Source organism: Rhamphochromis sp. 'chilingali', assembly GCF_963969265.1.
Source record: "Rhamphochromis sp. 'chilingali' genome assembly, chromosome: 13".
Taxonomy (NCBI): domain Eukaryota; kingdom Metazoa; phylum Chordata; class Actinopteri; order Cichliformes; family Cichlidae; genus Rhamphochromis; species Rhamphochromis sp. 'chilingali'.
Window position 1 is genome coordinate 24955759 of NC_137940.1, and position 19073 is coordinate 24974831.

The 19073-nt window shown below is 44.7% G+C and overlaps 1 protein-coding gene across 2 annotated transcripts in view; it reads right to left on the bottom strand.

Annotated features, from left to right (window-relative positions):
- Positions 1–19073, bottom strand: part of unc5a (unc-5 netrin receptor A) — a 156372-nt gene that overhangs the window by 32664 nt on the left and 104635 nt on the right. For both annotated transcript variants that reach the window (XM_080900226.1, XM_080900225.1), the window contains exons 3-6: positions 17144–17287; positions 15398–15501; positions 13972–14152; positions 3105–3269 (exon numbers count right to left, since the gene is read on the bottom strand). In XM_080900226.1, the coding sequence (XP_080756352.1) occupies positions 3105–3269; positions 13972–14152; positions 15398–15501; positions 17144–17287 (594 nt within the window). The remainder of the gene's footprint in view (positions 1–3104; positions 3270–13971; positions 14153–15397; positions 15502–17143; positions 17288–19073) is intronic.

Sequence of the window (19073 nt, forward strand, 5' to 3'; positions counted from 1 at the left end):
CTAGCGAAACGATCCCGATGCTCACAACAACCCTGACCAACAACTGCTCTCAGCTCCTCCTGGCCCCACTCATTGATTTTCATGATGCCAGCCAATAATTGAAAGGACATCCATCACAGTTTAATTGACATAGCTAATCAGGTTTTATAATTGGATGGGCTTTACTTTAGTCCCTCTCTCACACTCTCTCTTTCCAATCGCACTCCACACCAATTTACCTCTCTTCCTCTCCGCCATCAGTCATTCCATCTTTCATTTCCACTTGCCTTAATTGCTGGCAAAAACTTTTGATTCTCTTTGTGTGTGACCTCTCGTCATGAGTGACACCCGCCTGAGGATAATCTGTGGATGAGATGAGCTTTTTTCAGAGTTGACCTCAGGCCAATCTCTCTTTGCGCCCGTCTCCACGAGCTTTTGCTTCAGCTCCTCAGATTCGCTCCGGGGCTGGCTGGTAGGGGATCAGTTTCTGACTCGAGATGGGCCGGTATAATTCATCTCCTCTAAGGCGGTGTATCTGGCTCCTGTTGAAGTTTGGACTCTGGCTGTATTGACAGTCAGCACAATGACCGCACCTGATAGTCCTCCACTCTCTCTGCCTGCTTTTTTCCCCCCCTCTCTCCTGCATTGATAAATAAGAGTTTTGGAGCCTCCTGCGCCTCTTTCCCGGGCATTTATCAGGACACCTGAGAATATATTTCATCCCATGGCCAATCCTAGTCACTCGCCCGAAGATGAATAACACAGGAGTTCTTAAGGTCAGGGAAATATGGCTACTAAAACTCTCAACGCGAACGTGACTATTACTATCTCCACAATACAGTCGTCCCATCCCTCAGCAGGCTCTGGTGAAATATGGCCCAAAATAAATGTCCGGCTATTTTTCACAAAGCACCGTGACCCTGCTCTGACAAACAGAGCGGTGACGGAAAATCTCAGCCTCCGCGCCGCCAAATTAGCTCTGAAATAAAAATAAATAAATGCAAAAAAACCCAAAAAAACAAGAACAGGCTGAAGATAAATTAACAGTTTGATGTGTTTTGCTCAATAATTTGTGACACATCCCAAAATGGGATGCTGCTGCAAATTAAGTTCATTACCTTCATTACACACATTAAGCCGAATAATTGTTTTTATGTTGTCCTAATTCCCTGCGCCTGAGAAAACGAGCACCATTATTTTCCCTCCACTATCCTTTCTCTGCCCTCTAACACCTGTCTCCCATTTTGGTTCTGCCATGCTGCCCGCATATTTATTATTCCCCCTGCGTAGATTTTGCATAGAGTATATGTTTGGGCTTCACTTGTTTGTTTTATGAAAATGATCCTTCCTGGGTCAGATTGCTTTTCCAGCTTTGTGTTGCACATTTATTCTCATGTACATCTAAAAACAATAACCTCATCGAACGCGTTTCATTTCTAGCTTAATGAGGGAGATTAGACGTGTCTGTGAGGTCCTCAGACGCAGAGTGACTGTGGTTCACTGTGCAGTTGTTGTGTTAGATTGCGCTGGGAGAGCAGGGTGCCTTTTGTTTCAAGGAGGGGGAGTTTTCCATCTCAGCGAATAGCCTGCAGACATGGTTGAAGTATGGGAGTTGCTGACAAGCCAAAACCATCTTGCTATTTTGCTTATTATAATACTTCACACAGCAATTGTCTATGGAAACACATCTGCTGGGAACAGATTGGGACAGGCATTCTTCAGAGGCCGGCGCTCCGCTCTGCTCTGTCAGTGTAAATACTGAGTGACTCTGTGTGTGCGTTTGCTCGACTGTGTGTGTGTGTGTGTGTGTGAAGAACAATGACTGGCATCTTTGTGTATATATCTTGCTTCTCTTGGGAGGAGCTGCTGACCTTTGATGATGGGCTGACTGAACTCCCTGGTTCACTGCACCAGCCAAACCCGGCTATCGGTGGACACTCGCACATACGTGCACTTGCTTGCGTTGCACTAACACATGCAGCACACAATGCAGGATTCGCATGCAATTCCAAACAATCCTCGCCAGCCAAGCATCGGTCTATTTGATCACATCAATCACAGCAAAATACATAATTCAGTTTATTAATTCAGTGGCCCATGTCAACTGAATCCCCATTAAAACTCAGAGTTTACCATGCAGATCAGCCAGAGAGCACACTATTTATAACATTTTCTCTATGAGACGCCACCCAGAGACTCATTGTGGGCAACATGCAGTATCTTTCTGTCTTTGATATCTGTAGGAAGTGACAGAGCTCTCCCTTCATGTCCATCTGTTCTGCAGAGGACCCCGTGGTGTCACTTTTCCACTCAGCTGCCGTCTCCGGCCATATGAGCCTTGCCCTTTCTCATCCTGACAGTATGCACATGCCCTATTAATGACACGCAGGGGAGTGGCACCACAGTATAATCTGGCTTGAATTAAACAGAAAAGTGCACATGCATTCCCCTACGCTTTAATATACGCACAATATGAGATTAATCACAATTTTAAATGCACCAGTGTAATTGATAGGTTGTGTTGTAATCAGAGGAGAGATGCTTTTATTCCTGGTTTTATTAACAGGTCATAGAGCAACACGGCACCAATATGCAAGGTAGGAAAGAAGGTACATTACCCAATGATAATTAGAAATGATCATCTGAAAAGGTCACACAGGTGGGGATGAGCCAGCAGTGGGCTGCAGATTAATCTTTTGTCTGTACGAGTGTTTAATGAGATGGACACCTTTCCTTCACGAACTCTTTGTAAGATGAACTCAACATCTATGACAAAAAGGAGGCTTCAAGCGTTTGATCGGATAAAAGGAAGAGGGTGAGGAAGAGGATCCTTTTTTCCCCCCAAAATGGAAAATGTTTTTTAAAAAATCAAGTAAAAAGCCTTTCCCTCCTATTCCCTTCTAGCATTTACCTGAGGGGCTAATTGATGCTAATGTTGTACACAATGTTCATTTGCCACTCATCAGCTCAGTTTTAATACACAAATACATAACAAAACAACCATCTACTGATCCTTGTGCCAGAAACTGGCTAAAAAAAACATATCTAAAGTAAATGTTTTGTATTGTTTCACTGAGTTGAAGAGTGAGAGTTATCTTGTGGTGCGTGGGTGGTGGTGCACTCACTCTGTGGACACTGCTCGCTGGTACAGTTGAGAGACTGGAGATCAAGCCCCTGGCAGTCTTTGCCCCCTGTGCCAGGTGAGGGCTGGGTGCACTCTCTGCTCCTCCACATCGAACAGTCTGCGCCACATGCTGACCACTTGCTCCACTCGCTCCAGCCTCCGTCCACTAGAAAAAAACAATATAAAAAAATAAAAATAACAGTGGTGAAACACATGCACAGCAGCTAAAACTCAAACGAATTCTCTTCAAACAATTTATTTCAACAATAAACCGGGCCATAACTCCCCTTTTTTCAGCAACAACATGAACTGGTGGAAACGGTGGCGCCAAACTATCTGTGTATTTGCGTGCGAGACGAGAACAAGTGGTTCAACACTCTGTTGCCATCCTGTGTAAATCTAAAATGGAAACCTGGTAATGAAAACCTTTTAAAGACATGCAAATCCACTTGCACACACTCAAATCCAGCAGCTGCACAGAGAAACCAAAGCGTGTAGAGCTGCTGAGGAGAGCCATATTGTCTCTATTCTGTTTTCTTTGTTTATTTTCAGCATGGAAATCAGATGCAACTAAGTTTAACCCCACTGGTGCAAGTGCGGCCTGGTAAACCAAGCTGCCAACAAACCAAAGGGAAAAAAGTAACCTCTGAGCAAGCGGTCCATACATACGCAAGAATATACGTTTCAGATTTCTCATACACCCAGCACAACATAATATAACATTTGAGAGAAGGAACCATCTCACCCTTGTTTGATTTCTTTGTCAAGATGCTAATATAGCGCCTGCGGTGTTGCCTGAAGTGCATCCGAATGCATGACAAAATACATGTGGTATTACTCTGAAAAGAAGAGAAAGTACATTACACCTGCAGCCTGACCATAACTTCAAACAGCCCACAATGAGCACAATGGAAATGGGCCCGTAATAGTTCGGAGCACGCTTGGCTGTAAGAAATATCAGCAGCTTTACCACATACAGAGAGGAAGGCCATTTTGCAAAGGTGGGGGTAATTTGGCATTGCGGCTGGTGCGGGCGGTGGCCGGGAGTAATATTGAGAGTGACACAGCGCCAGGTCTGGGGAAGGTTACTATAGGGCTAATGGGAAAAAGAGCAATAATGAGCTCTCATGGGGGAAAAAAAGGAAAAAAAACACCACTGTCTCACTCTTTCTCTCTCTCCCAAATGTAAGGGTGAAGGGGACCAGACGAGAATTACCTGAACACACACACACGCAGTAAATGCACACCTCTATGACAGCAGCAACCCTTCCCCTGGCTGACCTAAGGGCAAGGAAACCTTAGTGCTCATTAATCCTAGCAATAAAGAGTGCAGGGGGCATGACCTGCAGAAAGCAGCTCTGACCCACTGCAGGTCATGAAGCTTTGGTTAATAAAACATAAGTGAGATGTTACTGAGGGCGAGGGTACCTGTTACTGCATAACTGTATCAACTAATGATTTTATTTGCTTCGCAAGCAAATCCCCAATTGGAGAAATGAGATAGAAAAACACCGCGAGCGCACAGGGTGAATTAAACCCTGCTCCCACACAAGTCTATGTGTCGGTCCGAGTGCGTGTCCGGAAATGACAACCACAGAATGAGAGACTATTTTTGTGCAAGAGCATATGTGTGTGGTAGGATGCTGACACAGCTTGGGTCCTTTTTTTTTTGCATTCAGATCCATTTGGCAGAGAGCGCAGAACCAATCAGATAATTGTCCTTGTTTGGCATTGAGTGGACCCATCCGTGGGCCAGTGGGCTGATTATCCAGGCTGGGAATGAGAATGATTGAATAGCGAATTACATCCTAATGAATATATTATGTCGCCCCTCAGTTTATCCACACCACGGTGAAATAAAGGGATGAGATCAACATCTGCCCTGATGAGGTGATGAAATTCTACTTCTCTTATCCCCACCACAAAAGCAAGACTAATCGCCATGCAAATGACATTTTCAAACAAGAGGATTGGCGTGGCAACAAAGTGAGAATGTGGATGAGACAGAAGCACTGTGGCCCAAGGCTAAGGCAAATCAAAGAAAAATGAAGATGCATAAACAGTCCTTGATGGCCTGGCTCTGAACGCCGACTCTGCGCACAGTTTTCTCCTAGAACAATGCAACGAGAAACAACAACAAAGTCAAGATTTAACGCTAAAATTAGAGCCACACCTCATACTTCGTTTCTTCTCAGAATCCACATAAGAAAATGGTTCTCCACAGAGACAGTTTTCCTTATCAAATCCCCAGAAAGAGATTGTTAGCACTCCTGCAAAAGGCACCGCAGCCGATTTTCAATCATCTGGCACCGCAGGTTTCAGGTCAGCCAGGTCGCCGAGGAGGGACAGTAATACAATAACCCAGTGGCAAGCGCCCGTTTGGACATGTTGCCAAGGGGAGAAGCAAAAGGAATCTAACCATTTTTTAAAGGTCAGTGGGAGGGCCTGTTTAAAGCGTCGCTGTTCAAAAATGACAATCACCGCTGATGGACACAGTCCGAGATCATCAAGCACCCACGGTTTCTGTGTCCTTGAGGGAACCCGAGGAGGTAGACAACTATCACCGAGACCAGCAGGCCTCTGCTTCCACTGTCCTGTCAACACACATGTGTGTAAGCACCACTAATCCCAGTGCTCACAAGCTGATGGTGGCGGGGGGGGGACAAAAAACAACCACAAAACAGCCACAGATGGCTTTGATAGCTCAGCCACAGAAGTGGGTGACGCAACAGAGATTAATCGCCCGCCAGGAGGCCCGTATTTCTGATAAACGTAATAAAAATGAAATCTTAACATTAGATGTTTCTTGCTTGCTTATTTAGGAGTAGTGTGCAATCAATAACTGAGAAAAGCAACATTTACCCCCGATTTTGACGAAACCACCAAAAACTGACGAAAAAGCGACAGAGTGAGATATGAAGAGGGTGCGCCAAAGAACACAAAGAAACCAAATGGCACCAAGTGATTAAAAATGATGCAAGGCTGTCACCAGATGGCCACCATCTTTTCACACTGAAATAATGTGTTTTTCTGCAACATTTATTTTCCGTTGCCTTTATTTATTCCGCGGATAAAATATGGAGTTGCCTCAACAATCAATGATAAAACACGAAGAAAAACACGACTGTTTACTCCCAGAGTAGAATTAGACTTTTGCCTGCAGTGCAGACAGCAGACATACGGGCGCTAACTCGGATGTCTACGACGCGTACGTGCACGGAAATGCGCACGGATACGCCAGCCCTCCGAGTCTGTTTATTTTCCATCTCGCTCAATTCTCACGACTCCTGTGGCAAGCCTGAGGGATCTGTGCTATATTTAAATAATTCACAGGAGTTCGAAATCTCTTCAGGTTGTTTGGTGTTCAAACGCAAATCAAGCAACAGTTTAGTTCATTCGTGCGTGGTGGGCGTCACTGAATCGCTTCCAAAACCGGGGACTTAACTATTTGCTGTTGGCTCAGGTTTAATGTTTGTCTTTGCTGGAAATGTTGGCGTGATCTGACATTTTGCCATGACTATTGGCTCTGACCACAAGTCAGCGCAGGGCAGTCGATGAGAGGGGGACGGATGGACTGCAGAATTATGTGGGATACTTCTGCAGGGATATGCTGGGATGGAGACAAAAGAAATGAAGGAGGCAGCGAGAGGAAAGCGAAATGGAGATAAGCCTTTGCATAGCTTGGCTACTCGCTGTCTCAAGTGTTGATATGCTCTGCTCTGAGCCTCAGGCTTCAGCCTCAGCCGCCTCCTCCTCCACAGCTCCCTGTGTCTCTCTCAGCATGGAGCCCATCTGATCTGCCACACAGGCCTCCGCCAACTCTCATTAAACACTTTGGAGACTTAGACAAAAATACAGATGAGCCTCTCGAGCTTCACACTTTCCTGACGAGAGGTGGGAGCTCGGATACAAGAGTCATTGTGAACAGATACGTGGAGGGTTTTATTACTGAAGAGGCCGTCTGTGTCGGTCCGCGGAGGTCGATATAATCCATGGGTGAAATATGCCTCAGCAACTATACTCTGAAGGAGTCGTGCTACTTTTTGAATGTGGAACAATACATGGCCATCAGCATTTTACCAATAAATACATAAAGGCTCGGCTGGAGGATGCAGAGACAAATTAAAGCCTTCGCATGCCGTCGGTTCCAAATTAAAACTGATTTGTTTCCAGCCAATATTCATGCGGCTCTTATCCCTAAAGGACGAGTTAAGCAAATTTAAGAAGCCATCTCTGCACTTCATAATAGGCTTTCACAGTATAAGCACCTAAAAACTCAATATATTTTTTCTATAAACCATTTCAAAGACCTAATGCTGAGAGCTAAATGCACTAGAGAGAACTAATGATGAAAAAAAACTTTGTCTAGATAATTAATGAACTCTTGAAACAAGACCAGCATTAAATCATGAAATTTTTAAGTCATAGCTCAAAAACAAAGCCGGTGTAGTAAAAAAAGTTGCCTTTTAAGGCCGACTTTAAAAAAAAAAAATCCCACTACTTCTGACTCCAAATGTCAGCTACGTCTAAATAAGTAACATCATGTCTATCTGCAGTGTCACAGCTTCCCATGTAATTCATTTTTCTCAAGTTGCCTTCTCCTAAAACGGACTGAGCTATAAGCACGGGGATGAATAAAGTTCTCATCCGGTAACAAGTGATGCATCTGCCAGGCTGCTCTGTCCTGTCGCCCCTTCCTGAGGCAGGTGTGTTAATCATGCTCTTTATTAATTAAAGAGAGGTAGACACACAAACGCGTACATAGGGGCAGTGAATCCGTTTGTGTGTGCGTGCTGGGTGGCAAAAGCGACAGGAGCTGTCTGTCGGTTCACCTTCGACTAACTTCAAAGGCACGTCTGTGAGTACACAAAAGTGGCGGTGCCACTTGTGATGGGAAACAACAGCTCATCATTCCCCAAGCTTTGCTACGGTGGACTTCTTGGCCTTGAGTGGGGGGAGAGAGTGAAGGGGGAACCCCTCTCCCCAGCAGACAGCTGGGGGCTTCACTGATGTTCCCCACAGCAGACAGGTAACGAGTGACAAAAGGGGGCAGAGACGAGCATCTGTTGCCAAACAACAGGGCTGATAGGGGTGCGAGCGGGGTTGCGGTGCTCGGATGTCTCCCATCAAAAGGAGAAAAAATTGAGTTCTTTCTCCCTCAAAATCTCTATAAACTGTCTTCACAGAGTACAATGTAATTTTTGTCACAGCACTCCCAATAGTTGAAATGAAACACTTTCTCTTTGTGGAACAAGAGGAAGATGGAGGGAGGGAGGAAGGGGGTGGGTGGGTTGGCCTAACAATAGCCGCTTGGACTGACATTAATTTCTTTAAGCTCATGAAGGTCAGTATCCCGCTTTGCTGTAGAGGAATGTCAAGCATCCCTGGGCACCTCTCTAATTCAATTACTGGTTGCTCCAACTCCAGTAATTCCAAATCCACCCAGGTCCTCACTCTGACTATGAATCCCTGCTTCCCTTTTGTCTTCCTCCCGCCGTATTCAGGCAGGCCATGTTACTTACAGTCGTGCTTGACATCTAGTGATGTCTTTACATGCTAGATGTGTAAGACAACACCCTGATTCACTGAGGAAGATAACCTCTGTTTTAGACAGGGAAAAGCTGCCAGTGCCAGGGGTGTTGTATTTCCCTCCCTGCTATTTACTGCGCGTGGGAGATTTCTCCTGTGGTCAGCATGGCTGCTGTGCCCCAGCTATACGTCCGCACACTGATCTGTTGGCAGACAAACAGCCAGCTCCTGCGCACACAGTCAGGCTTTCTCTACTTCTTTTTCAGCTTTCCCCGTTCTCTCTCTCTCTCACTCCGGGCTTTGTTCTTGCTTTCCTTACACTGTATCTGATTCCACCTGTCTCTATCCCTGCCTACACCTTACACCTCGTTTTTTTTTTTTTTTCTCCCAAGCTTGCTCTCTCCCTCGCTATCTCTCCCTTTGTCAGGGGCCTAATGTGGGACTGCAAATGAAGCAGCTTGACTTCCATCTCAGGCTACCAGGGATCAATATGTGTTGCTCACTATCAGGCAGGACACTCTCTACCTCTCCGATGCTCTCACGAGGGAGGATGGCCAAGCAAATGAAACGCCCTCAACTCCTCGCACGCAAACATCGCACAAAGGGCGACATAATTCAGCTTTTTAGTGTCCGTATTTACTACATAATTTGAGCAGCAAACAATAGTGACAAAATAACGTGGCTGTAACCGTGTCTCCTTAAGCAGACGGGTCTCTGAAAGAAAAGCGGTGTCTGCATACAGTGCAAAAGATAAAGAGGTATGTGAACAAAGTGCGATAATAATAAATCACTTTTAGCATGAAGCCTTACTGTGCAGACTAATAGGCTCTGACGTTGCGGTGTAAGCGGTCTAACTGCAGGAAGCAATAAAGCCTGACATCTAAGAAAAAAAAATACACTGTGTTGGTACAAAAAAGCAGCCAAAATAAAGATGAAGTGATGACTTCTAGATGCAAAAAAATGCAAAAAGGAAGCCACAGGAAGCCAAGCGCCACAGGACAAACAGGGTTGCCTGGGAGTTACCTGGACAGGTGGCCACACAGGCACTTTTCTGGACGTTCTGCCCCTCACAGGATGTGCCTCCATTCAGTGGCGTGGGGTTGGTGCAGCTCCGACTCCTCTTCTGCCAGCCACGCCCACACACGGCACTGCAGGACGACCAGGTGGTCCACGTGGACCAGCCACCATTGACTGTCAGACCAGTGCCAAGGGAGGAGGGGGGGATATGGAGGGGTGAGGTAAAGGGGGAGGAAGGTTGTGAGGGAGGGAGGGTTGGATGAATGAAGGGACAGAGCAGCCAGGATTACCCGACATGCACTAAGGAAAAATAGGCGCGCTGCACTAGAATAATCAAGACTGCTGTTACGCTCTTTGCAAGGTGAACAAACAGAAGCGCGAGAGCAAAAGGGTTGCTGGAGCTACACGAACTGCAGTGGAAACAAAATGGCTTCAACAGGGAGCAGAAAAATCGGACGGCGCTTTCCCGGTTTCCCCTCTGAGGAAGGCTGCGAAATAACTCGTGGGCACGTTACATATCAGAATCTCCCCTCTGAATTTCACAGAGATAATACGAGGATATAATAACATAATTGTAAAGCCATTCAATTTAAAACCACACTGTCACAGTCATACATGCGTAAAAGCAACAAAACCATCAACAACGTCTCCTCCTGGGAACAGCCAACACACTGCTGAGATATAAATGCATCACGGTTGTTCCACATATTCGGACTGCGTCCTTCAGACGTTCGCCACTGATTTCACACCACAACATATCATTCAACGAAATCAAGTAGGCTTATCTTTGAATTGGAGAGACCACCGCTGTATAATTCATTCCTCTTATTTTTTTTAAGACGAGAAACTCAAAAAACTCTGAATTTCTGTTATTATCGCCACTTGTCAGAGCAAACTTTAACCATCCATTGCAACTTAATTGGTACTATGTCTCTCAATCATGCCAGGCGATTACATCAAATCATCCTGTATCTACCGTGTTTCCTCAGACATTCCTGATTTATTGACTTGAACAGCACTGTCGTTCTCTCTCTGTACATACTCCCTTCCTAATTTCCCCCTAACACTCCCCTCTGCTCGTCGTGGCTGAATCATTTCCTTGCCCTCTCTTTGCGATTGATTGCCCGCCACGGCGAGGTAAATTGCCAGGCAACTCGGCCCCTGATTACCTCTTAGAACAGAGTGCAGTCACACCAGCCAGGCCTCGTTAAAATGCATCTCTGGCCCCCTGTTGAACCCCCTTTGAAAAGTAGCAGTTATTATGACTTGCTACATATAGCTAGATTAACTAGCACAGTAGACTGTGGTACCTTCAGCTAACTGATTTTTTTTCTCTTGAACTCAGAGCAACGCAAGTGAAAAGCAGCAAGAGTTTCTTTTGTTTGGTTGAGGTTTTTTGTTTAGCTAAAAACCCTCTATCATCCTAAACCAGTGCTGCGACAGTAATAAACGTCATCAAGCAAACAGTGTGATGGAAACAAATAAAATTGCACATGCAAGCAACTCAGCAATTTGTTCCCAACTTTCTGGGTCTTTGCGTGGAAATCATTGTTTGACAACACAAGAAAGGCAAACAAAAAAAAAAAGAGTGCGTATGGTCATGCCTTCACAGTTAATTCAGCCCTAGATTGCTTCTTTACATCTTTTAACAACAAGCTAATCAATTAGGAATAATTGTGCTTCTTTAGTTTTATGCTGGAGGCTTAGAGGAATGTATGATAATGTGTTCTGACTGCATGCTCCAAATTAACACATTTTTTGTGTGAAAATGCACGACTTAATTTGCAGCTGCATTTAAAGCCGTAACGCTCGGACCCCCTTTGGGTTTGTTGAATTACAAAAAAGAAGAGAGAATTAACCTAATAAAACGAAAGCTTTTTGACAAAGATCTGAAACACACTTGGCTCACTTACTGTTTATTATGCTTTTATTGTTAAATATTGATTTGATGATTATGTTCATTAACTAAAATCATGCAAACACTTTTTCTCTCACTCGAATTCATCTAAATTGGTGCACAAAGACTCTAAAACCACATTCAGGTCATGTTTTCTTAATGGGATTTCATCCTAAAAGCCAAAATTCAATGAGGATTTATACAGACGGGCATCTTCCACATATTTTTAAAAGTCCTCATAGTTTTCTTTTGAGACAAATGTTATTTTTCCACCATACAGCAAGTTTACATTATACAACTATTCATCTTAACATAATTTCATGATAAGACATAAAGTCATATGAAAAGATACAGATTCAAAGGACTCCATGAATTCCTGTGAAAAACTAAGTACACCCAATGATTCAGTCACTGAAACACCTTTAGCAGCAGTAACTTTACATAATTGTTTTCTGTACGACTTCATCAGTCTCGCCTACATGTTATAGACTTGCAGCTCTCCTCTGGATCATTGTCCCGTGCCATGATCTAATTCAGGCCAAGCTTTAGCTGTCAGACAGATGGCTTGTATGTATTATTTTGGTATACAGAGAAGTTCCTGCTTGCCTCAATGACTGCACGGGTTTCAGGTCCTGTGGCTGTAAAGCAAGTGCAAAACATTACCCCTCCACCACCGTGCTCAACAGCTAGTAGGAGGTATTTGTGCTGATAACCTGTGTTTGCTTTTCACTATATGTGGTGTTGTGCATTATGACCAAACATCATTGATCTAAAGAACATTGTTGCAGAGGTCTTGTGGTTTGGTCGTGCTGCCATACTCTTTTTCACTTTTATGAGCCTTTTTTCCCCAGTCTTTCTTTAATTATACTGACTGCAGAATCTGATATGTAGCTCTTGAATTTAAAAAAAAAAGAAGAAGTTTTTCTCTCTTCTCATTACACAATCTGACCTTGGGCTAAATTTATTGGGACGTCCACTCCCAGGAAGACTCTGTGTTAACACACCTGCATGTTCCAGACCAGCAAACTGTCAGAGGTTCTGCTTTTATTGAGGCGCTCACACTTGCTGATGGTCCTTTAATTAAGTGCATTTGATTAGCAGCACCTGGCTGCTAATTACCCTATAACAGCATTAAGGGTGTACTTAGTTTTTCCACAGGACTGAATAGAGTCCTCATTTTGCATTATTATGAGTCAGTGGATTATGTTTAGCGATCACTATTGCCATCCTCGTCTATCCTTCACTACTTAATTTACGAGTATTTATCTATTTACCGCCTTTTATTTTTGATATTGCTTTATTTGAACTGCAACGGCACCATCATGGAGCTGTTACCATGTTTGGCACATTTCATTTTTTGGTTGAATGGTCAAACAGCAAATTCAAAGGCTTTAAAAACCCCACCGTACATCCCAAGTTGCCCATTCTGTGGAATTTATTTGTAAACCTAATCTATATAACTTCCTATTACAATATTACACAGGTATCAAAAAACAAGAACGATTTAAATATAGAAAATGAACAGGTAGTGCCTCTTATTTGTGGCATGCACTGTTTTCTGAGCTGATGTGTCAGATAATAAACAAGAACTGCTGCTCTGCCCCTACAGTGCATCGCAGTATCATCTTTCTCTGGCAGCCTTAACTAAAAAAAAAACAAAAAAAAAAAACACACCCCGTGTCAGGCATTGTGTCACATTATCCATTTATTATTCTCAATGTTGTTTTCATCAATCGTTCCCTCGTGATTTCCATCTTCTATTCGCGTGGAGCTGAGAATTACGCCAGGCTGTAATGTATTCAAAACTTTTGTAGTGCCAGTAGCCGTGGAATCCTCTGTGATAGTAAATATGCTGTTTCTCTGCATTTTAATAAAGGCCAGTCTGCTTATCAAGCCAAGTCATTATTTACAGTTTGCTGTTAATTCAATTTCTCTTCTCATACTGGATCCACTACAGAGGAGGAGGAAGATGGCAGCCTCGACATCAGAGACTGCCAGCTTTGGCAGAATGGCTGCCAGTAACATTTTAAGTTGTGGTAATTAATGTGCAGATACACCACTCTCTCTTTATGTAGTGATTTATGAAAGTGTAATTCTTGCGCTGCTGAAAAACAGAGCTGATGTATGCAATTTGTCACCATATGTCAAATATGTGAAACACAGTGTAATAATAAAAAACTACACTGTAAACTCTGAATGTAACAGTATGAAGAGCTGACGGGAGACTTGCGCCCACACATCTTCCGTGCAGCAGCATGCAAAGGTTAATGTGGAAATGTGGGGCAAGGGAAGCGGCGTGCAAGCTTAAAAGGATTCATCCGAGCAGTTTTCTGCGTTTGTATAATTGGAAGCTCAATCGAGCCCGGACCCCGGCACTAGTCTCTGTGCACAGTTTTGACATCTGCTGAAAGAAGTCGTCACCTACCATAGACAAGGATCGCGGCAGAGGTGCTTTTGCGGCGAGCGACGATGTTTTTGGCCACGCACGTGTAGTTGCCGGTGTCGGCCAGCCGGGCTTTTTTGATGACGAGATTATGGTCGGGCGTGATGACAAAATTGGGGTCACTCGCTGGGTCGATCACATCCTCGTTTCTCTGCCACTCCACCTGAAAACAGATTTCAGCGGTCAAAATCCACTGCAACTCGACAGACAGCAGCTCGCCACCACCCCATACAGCTCTACAGTGGCCAGACATGATGTGGATGAGAGACTTCTACGTCGACGGGTGTATGTGTGTAGGGGGGAAGCAGCGAGGTACTTCTTTTCTGATGCAATCACACAGACAAAAGATGACCAGACGCGGCCTGGTGTAGTACTGAGATACAATTTATTTAACGCCCTGCTGATTTGAATATTTATTCGCTTCTTGTGGGGGAAGAGTGCAGCTTTTATTTTGTAGCTGCTGGACGTCTCTGTAGCTGTCCGCGAACACGACTGATCGTGCTTTGTGTAAGTTTCCGGGCCCTCTTGCAAGAAGCCAAAACTGATGTTATTTCTTTTTTGGTGTTCTCTCAGATTGGCTTGCTTGTTTTCTTGCTCTCACTTGACCTTGTTCTGTCTCGAGAGGAGCAACAGTGCGGCAGCATTGTTGTTGGTATTACTGCCAGTTGTGATACCGCATATAATTGGGCCTACTTCCTCTGGTGCACCATCCCCGCTTTCCCCCCGTCGTGACTTCTACTCTGATGTTCTTTTCTGCTGAACTGCGGCTGGCACCTTCCTTCCTATTTCTCTGCAAACTGTCCCTACGCTGTCGATCTGCGATTGGCTAGTCTGCGGTTTCTGGTCTCTGGGCTGTCTGAGCGGCTGGCCTGAGCTCCTCTTGTGCTGTTATTAGAGCAGTTAGTGCCTATCTGGGACCGGGAGGATGCAGCGAATGAAGTGAAACAGCTGGCCCCGGTCTGGTCCTCTAAACACACGCACGGCACGGTGAAACAGAGAGAGAGAGAGCGAGTGTGACTTGAGCAGAACAAGAGATACAGTGCATGGAGAGGCGGGAGAGATACACCGAATGAGATAAGGAAAGAGTGAGGCAAATAGATCCATTAATTATGCATAGGCCTTTAGAGATGCCAAATGGGGAGTGAAGCCTCCAAGCCAATGCTGAGTGATGTGACGAGACGACGTGATATACAGCTTCCCAGAGATGTAAGAGAGATAATAAATCAATAAGGGCAAATAATTAGAGGTGTAATTTATCCGAACAGGGTTGTCTGTTCCCCTGGTGGAATGGAGGGATATGCCAGGGAGCTGATCTTGAGCTACTCTGCGGTCTTTGTCCCCTCGGTGAGGAAAGGGTAAATGGATGGCAGATTCGGGCCTATAAATATCTCCCCTATCCGTGTCTCACCTCGGCTTGTGGCACTCCCTCGGGGGGATGGCAGCGCAGCAACACCTCCTGGTCCAATGCCACCTCTTTACCCTGCGGCTCCTCCTCAAAGTTCTTTCTCAGGTCTTACAAGAAAGAAAAGAAGAAAAAAAAAGTAGAGAAACAACCAATTAGGATGTGAAAGCTTGCAAAGGTTTGAAAGAAACACTTCTCTCTGCAAATAACTTGGCCTGGTGATGTGTCTAAATTTGCAGCTCTTGAAATGTCCGTCAGTGGCCTCGCCGAGCATGTTGCACTCTAGTTGGCCCCTAAGCCACACTGGGATCGGTGGCACCAACCATGTTGCTTATTACAAGCTGCCTGGCTGGTTCAGAGATGCTTGTCTGCTGCCAGAGGGGCCCGGCATCAAGCAAAAGCAATTGCATTACCCCTCACTCCCACCCACTCTCCTCTCCCCGGCATCCGCCAGCCTCCAGCTTCCATCTGTATGACGGCTTGGAGCAGCCACACGAAAACAAAGCCCTGAGGCGCCTAGACAAGAGCTCCTGCAAGCCTGGCTGACTGCATGGGGCTTCACATTACGTCTCATTGAATACTTACTGTTGCACAAAGTCCTAGTATATATTTGTCTGTAAGCCCCAGCTGTGAATTACACAGGTAAAAACTGGGAACAGTCATTTCTTGCAGGGGAAATAAATGTAGATCCATTTGTATCAGATGAGCCAGACAGGCCGCCGATAGCTGGCGGGACTGGCACAAATTTGATGTGCTCACCCCGGGTTTCAACTCGGAGCGAAGCAATGCGTTATTGTGTTGTAAGAGGCTGAGGGTGCAGCTGTGAGAATTCCTTTAAACAGATGTTGAGCCTGTCCCGACCAATCACACTGAGAGAAAACATTAAGAGAGGCAGGGAGAAACTGACGACATTCGATTTAATTAAAGCTGATAAATTTGGACTGGAGGAGACTTGAGATGTAACAGTGTTGGAAGGCTCGAACCTACGCGAGCGAACAGGCGCGTGCGTGGGAACCTCGCCGATGCGATCGCCTGGTTATGCATCGTTATTCAAGCATGTGCGTGTCCTTATCTTACATCTAACTGACTTTGCTGAGCTCTCACACACGGATGGATAATGAATGTGTGTTTTCAAAACGTCTGGTGGTTTGGAGACGGTGCCGTGTTTGGCTCTGTCTGGAATAATACATATTTATGTGGGAATTAATAGGCGGAATGTTTTAAAATACTCAAATGTAAAATGGCTTCTTCTAATAAAGCTTCTGAGGCTGCGGCGAGGGATGTGTCTGCGTTCCCCAGACAGATTTATGATTGCTGCACAGCAATAAATTTCAAATCTGTTTTTATTTCAGTTACTTTCATAGGGATCATTTCTGATATACTGTATCCAGCAGAAAATATGCTCATGAATACTCAAATTTAGAGCTTCACCCTTTTCTTTTTTAAGACCTTCCTCGAGCAGATACATTATTCTCGGGTTCTTCCTGTCGGGGTTGGATGTTTTCTTCTCACAAGTATCATCACAGGAAGATGATTTAACTAAATTGTAATCACAGTAGTGCACTGTGGTGCAACAGATCATAATGTTCTCTGGGCTAATTGTTAAATGAAAGTTAGTCTCCCCCTCCCAACCACCCAAGGTGAAAACACAATATTCTCTTATTACATGCCGACATGCAATACACAAGCACCTTGTTAGGCAGCAGGCTTTGGATTTGTAATGATGCAGTGCTCATTTGACAGTGCACTCACAAGCAATCCTGATGTATGCTTTCTGGCTCTTCTGGGTTCCGGTGGTGCTCCAGGCGACACACTGACACCAGTACTCATCAAGTCCGAAGATCTTCTCCACCTGCTGCCTGGTTATTTCGATTGTCACCTGCATGACTGGCAGCGCTGGAGAGCAAAAACCCAGAAGAGTCAAAATGTTAGACACAAGACAAGCCCGGCTTTGACAGCAGCAACGAGCTAAGAGGCCAGAAATACTTCTCAAAGGAAAAAATAAAAAAAGAACAAAAACAGAAACAAATGAGCTGAACTGATACCTTAAGTGCATTTTGTACCTTGAACTAAACCAGCAAAGTAAAAAAAGGAGAGGAAGAATAAACAAGCAGAGAACTATAATCATACATAAACAGAGTGCTTGTTAAATGAGAAGAGAGCCTCACAGCTATCCTTGGTGTAATTTGGAGGGCATGAATACAGCAACAGTTAGGAAGGAACAAGGAAGTGCTAAACAAGCACTCGACAAACAAAAATGCTCAACATAATCCACGTCTCTATTATTAAAACCAGGAGGAGGGACGAGTTCAGCATTTCCCCACAACCGTGTTGATATAAGTGACGCCGCTGGAACACGGGGCAAAAGTGGCTTTATTGCTTTTCTAGAGGAATGTAAACAGAAGCCTTCTTTAAACAAAGAAAAATTGGGACAAAATCCAACCCGCTAAACCGTCCAAACAACACAGCGTTGTTAGAGTCGTATCTTTTCTTTTTTCTTATATTTGAGAAGCAATCTTTCATTTCATTTTCTTTTGACCTTCTACTTGGGACTTGTAATCCATGGGTAATTCTTATATATTGAGCTGCGACCTTGATCCCTACCATGTGCCTTACTTTGTCTTCGCCCTGATAAAGAGACTGCCGTGTTTTCCTTGAGCTTCCAGCTTTCTCCCTCCCACCCCATCTTATCTGTTCTCTTTGTTGTCTTTTGGAGAGAGGCGTTCATACGAACACATTTTAGAGTCGCAGAGGACACATCCTGGAGACTAACAGGAGCCGCATACAAAGTGCACTATATTCAGATTTCAATGGAAAGCCACTTTCTAACTTCCATTCACACAAAAGCACTCTGACATACTCTTGATTTGACGGTGACAATCATTTCCAGCTCCAGACTGAACCTGACTGAAGTGAGGCGTGCTCCATTACGCCATCACGACTTCACAGCAAAGAGTATCCGAGCAAACCAGCAAAGCATAAATTGGGATTTTTTTTTGCTAAATAATTTGAGGCGTACTGCACATGACTGCACGAGCCCAGGCTGGCCCAATGATGACACGAGCTGTCGGCGAGAGGAGGAGGACGGGCTCCACCGCCGGAGGCCACACAGAGTGATAAGTAGCTGTGAGGGTCACTGGCAGACCGCCATGTATTAGTGTCTAAATGCGGCGGATTTTTTGCTATATGTGATCACAGTAAATGTGAGTCCATGTGCAGTGAATCCAGCCCCGAAGCACCACTCCGAGCATCAACAACACCTCGTGCTGTGTGCAACATTTCACCAACATGCTCGCTCGCAGTTAATTTAAAAAGTAGAGAAAGTGATCCTCTTATGTTTACTCTGCCTTTTTACAAAGCCTGCCAGAGACTGTCAAAAAAAGTTAGACTCAATTCCAACACGAGACTGGATTGAGAAATCCTCGTTTATTCTTTCTCGTTGTCTTTCTGAAGGTCCACTACCTCTATTAAGCATGTGTGTTTGTTCTCCGTGTGTGCAGCAAGAGTGTTCGGCGCAGGCTGAGAGAGCACCTAAAAGCTAAAGAAATGGCTAAAGTAACAAAATGGGCACTGCAGAGCATGAACAAATGGAGCATAAGAAACCTTCCTTCCTTCTGCAAATAAGCGGCATGGGGAAATTTGGCTTTTCCTCTTAAACACGTACACGTGTACGCAACAGCAG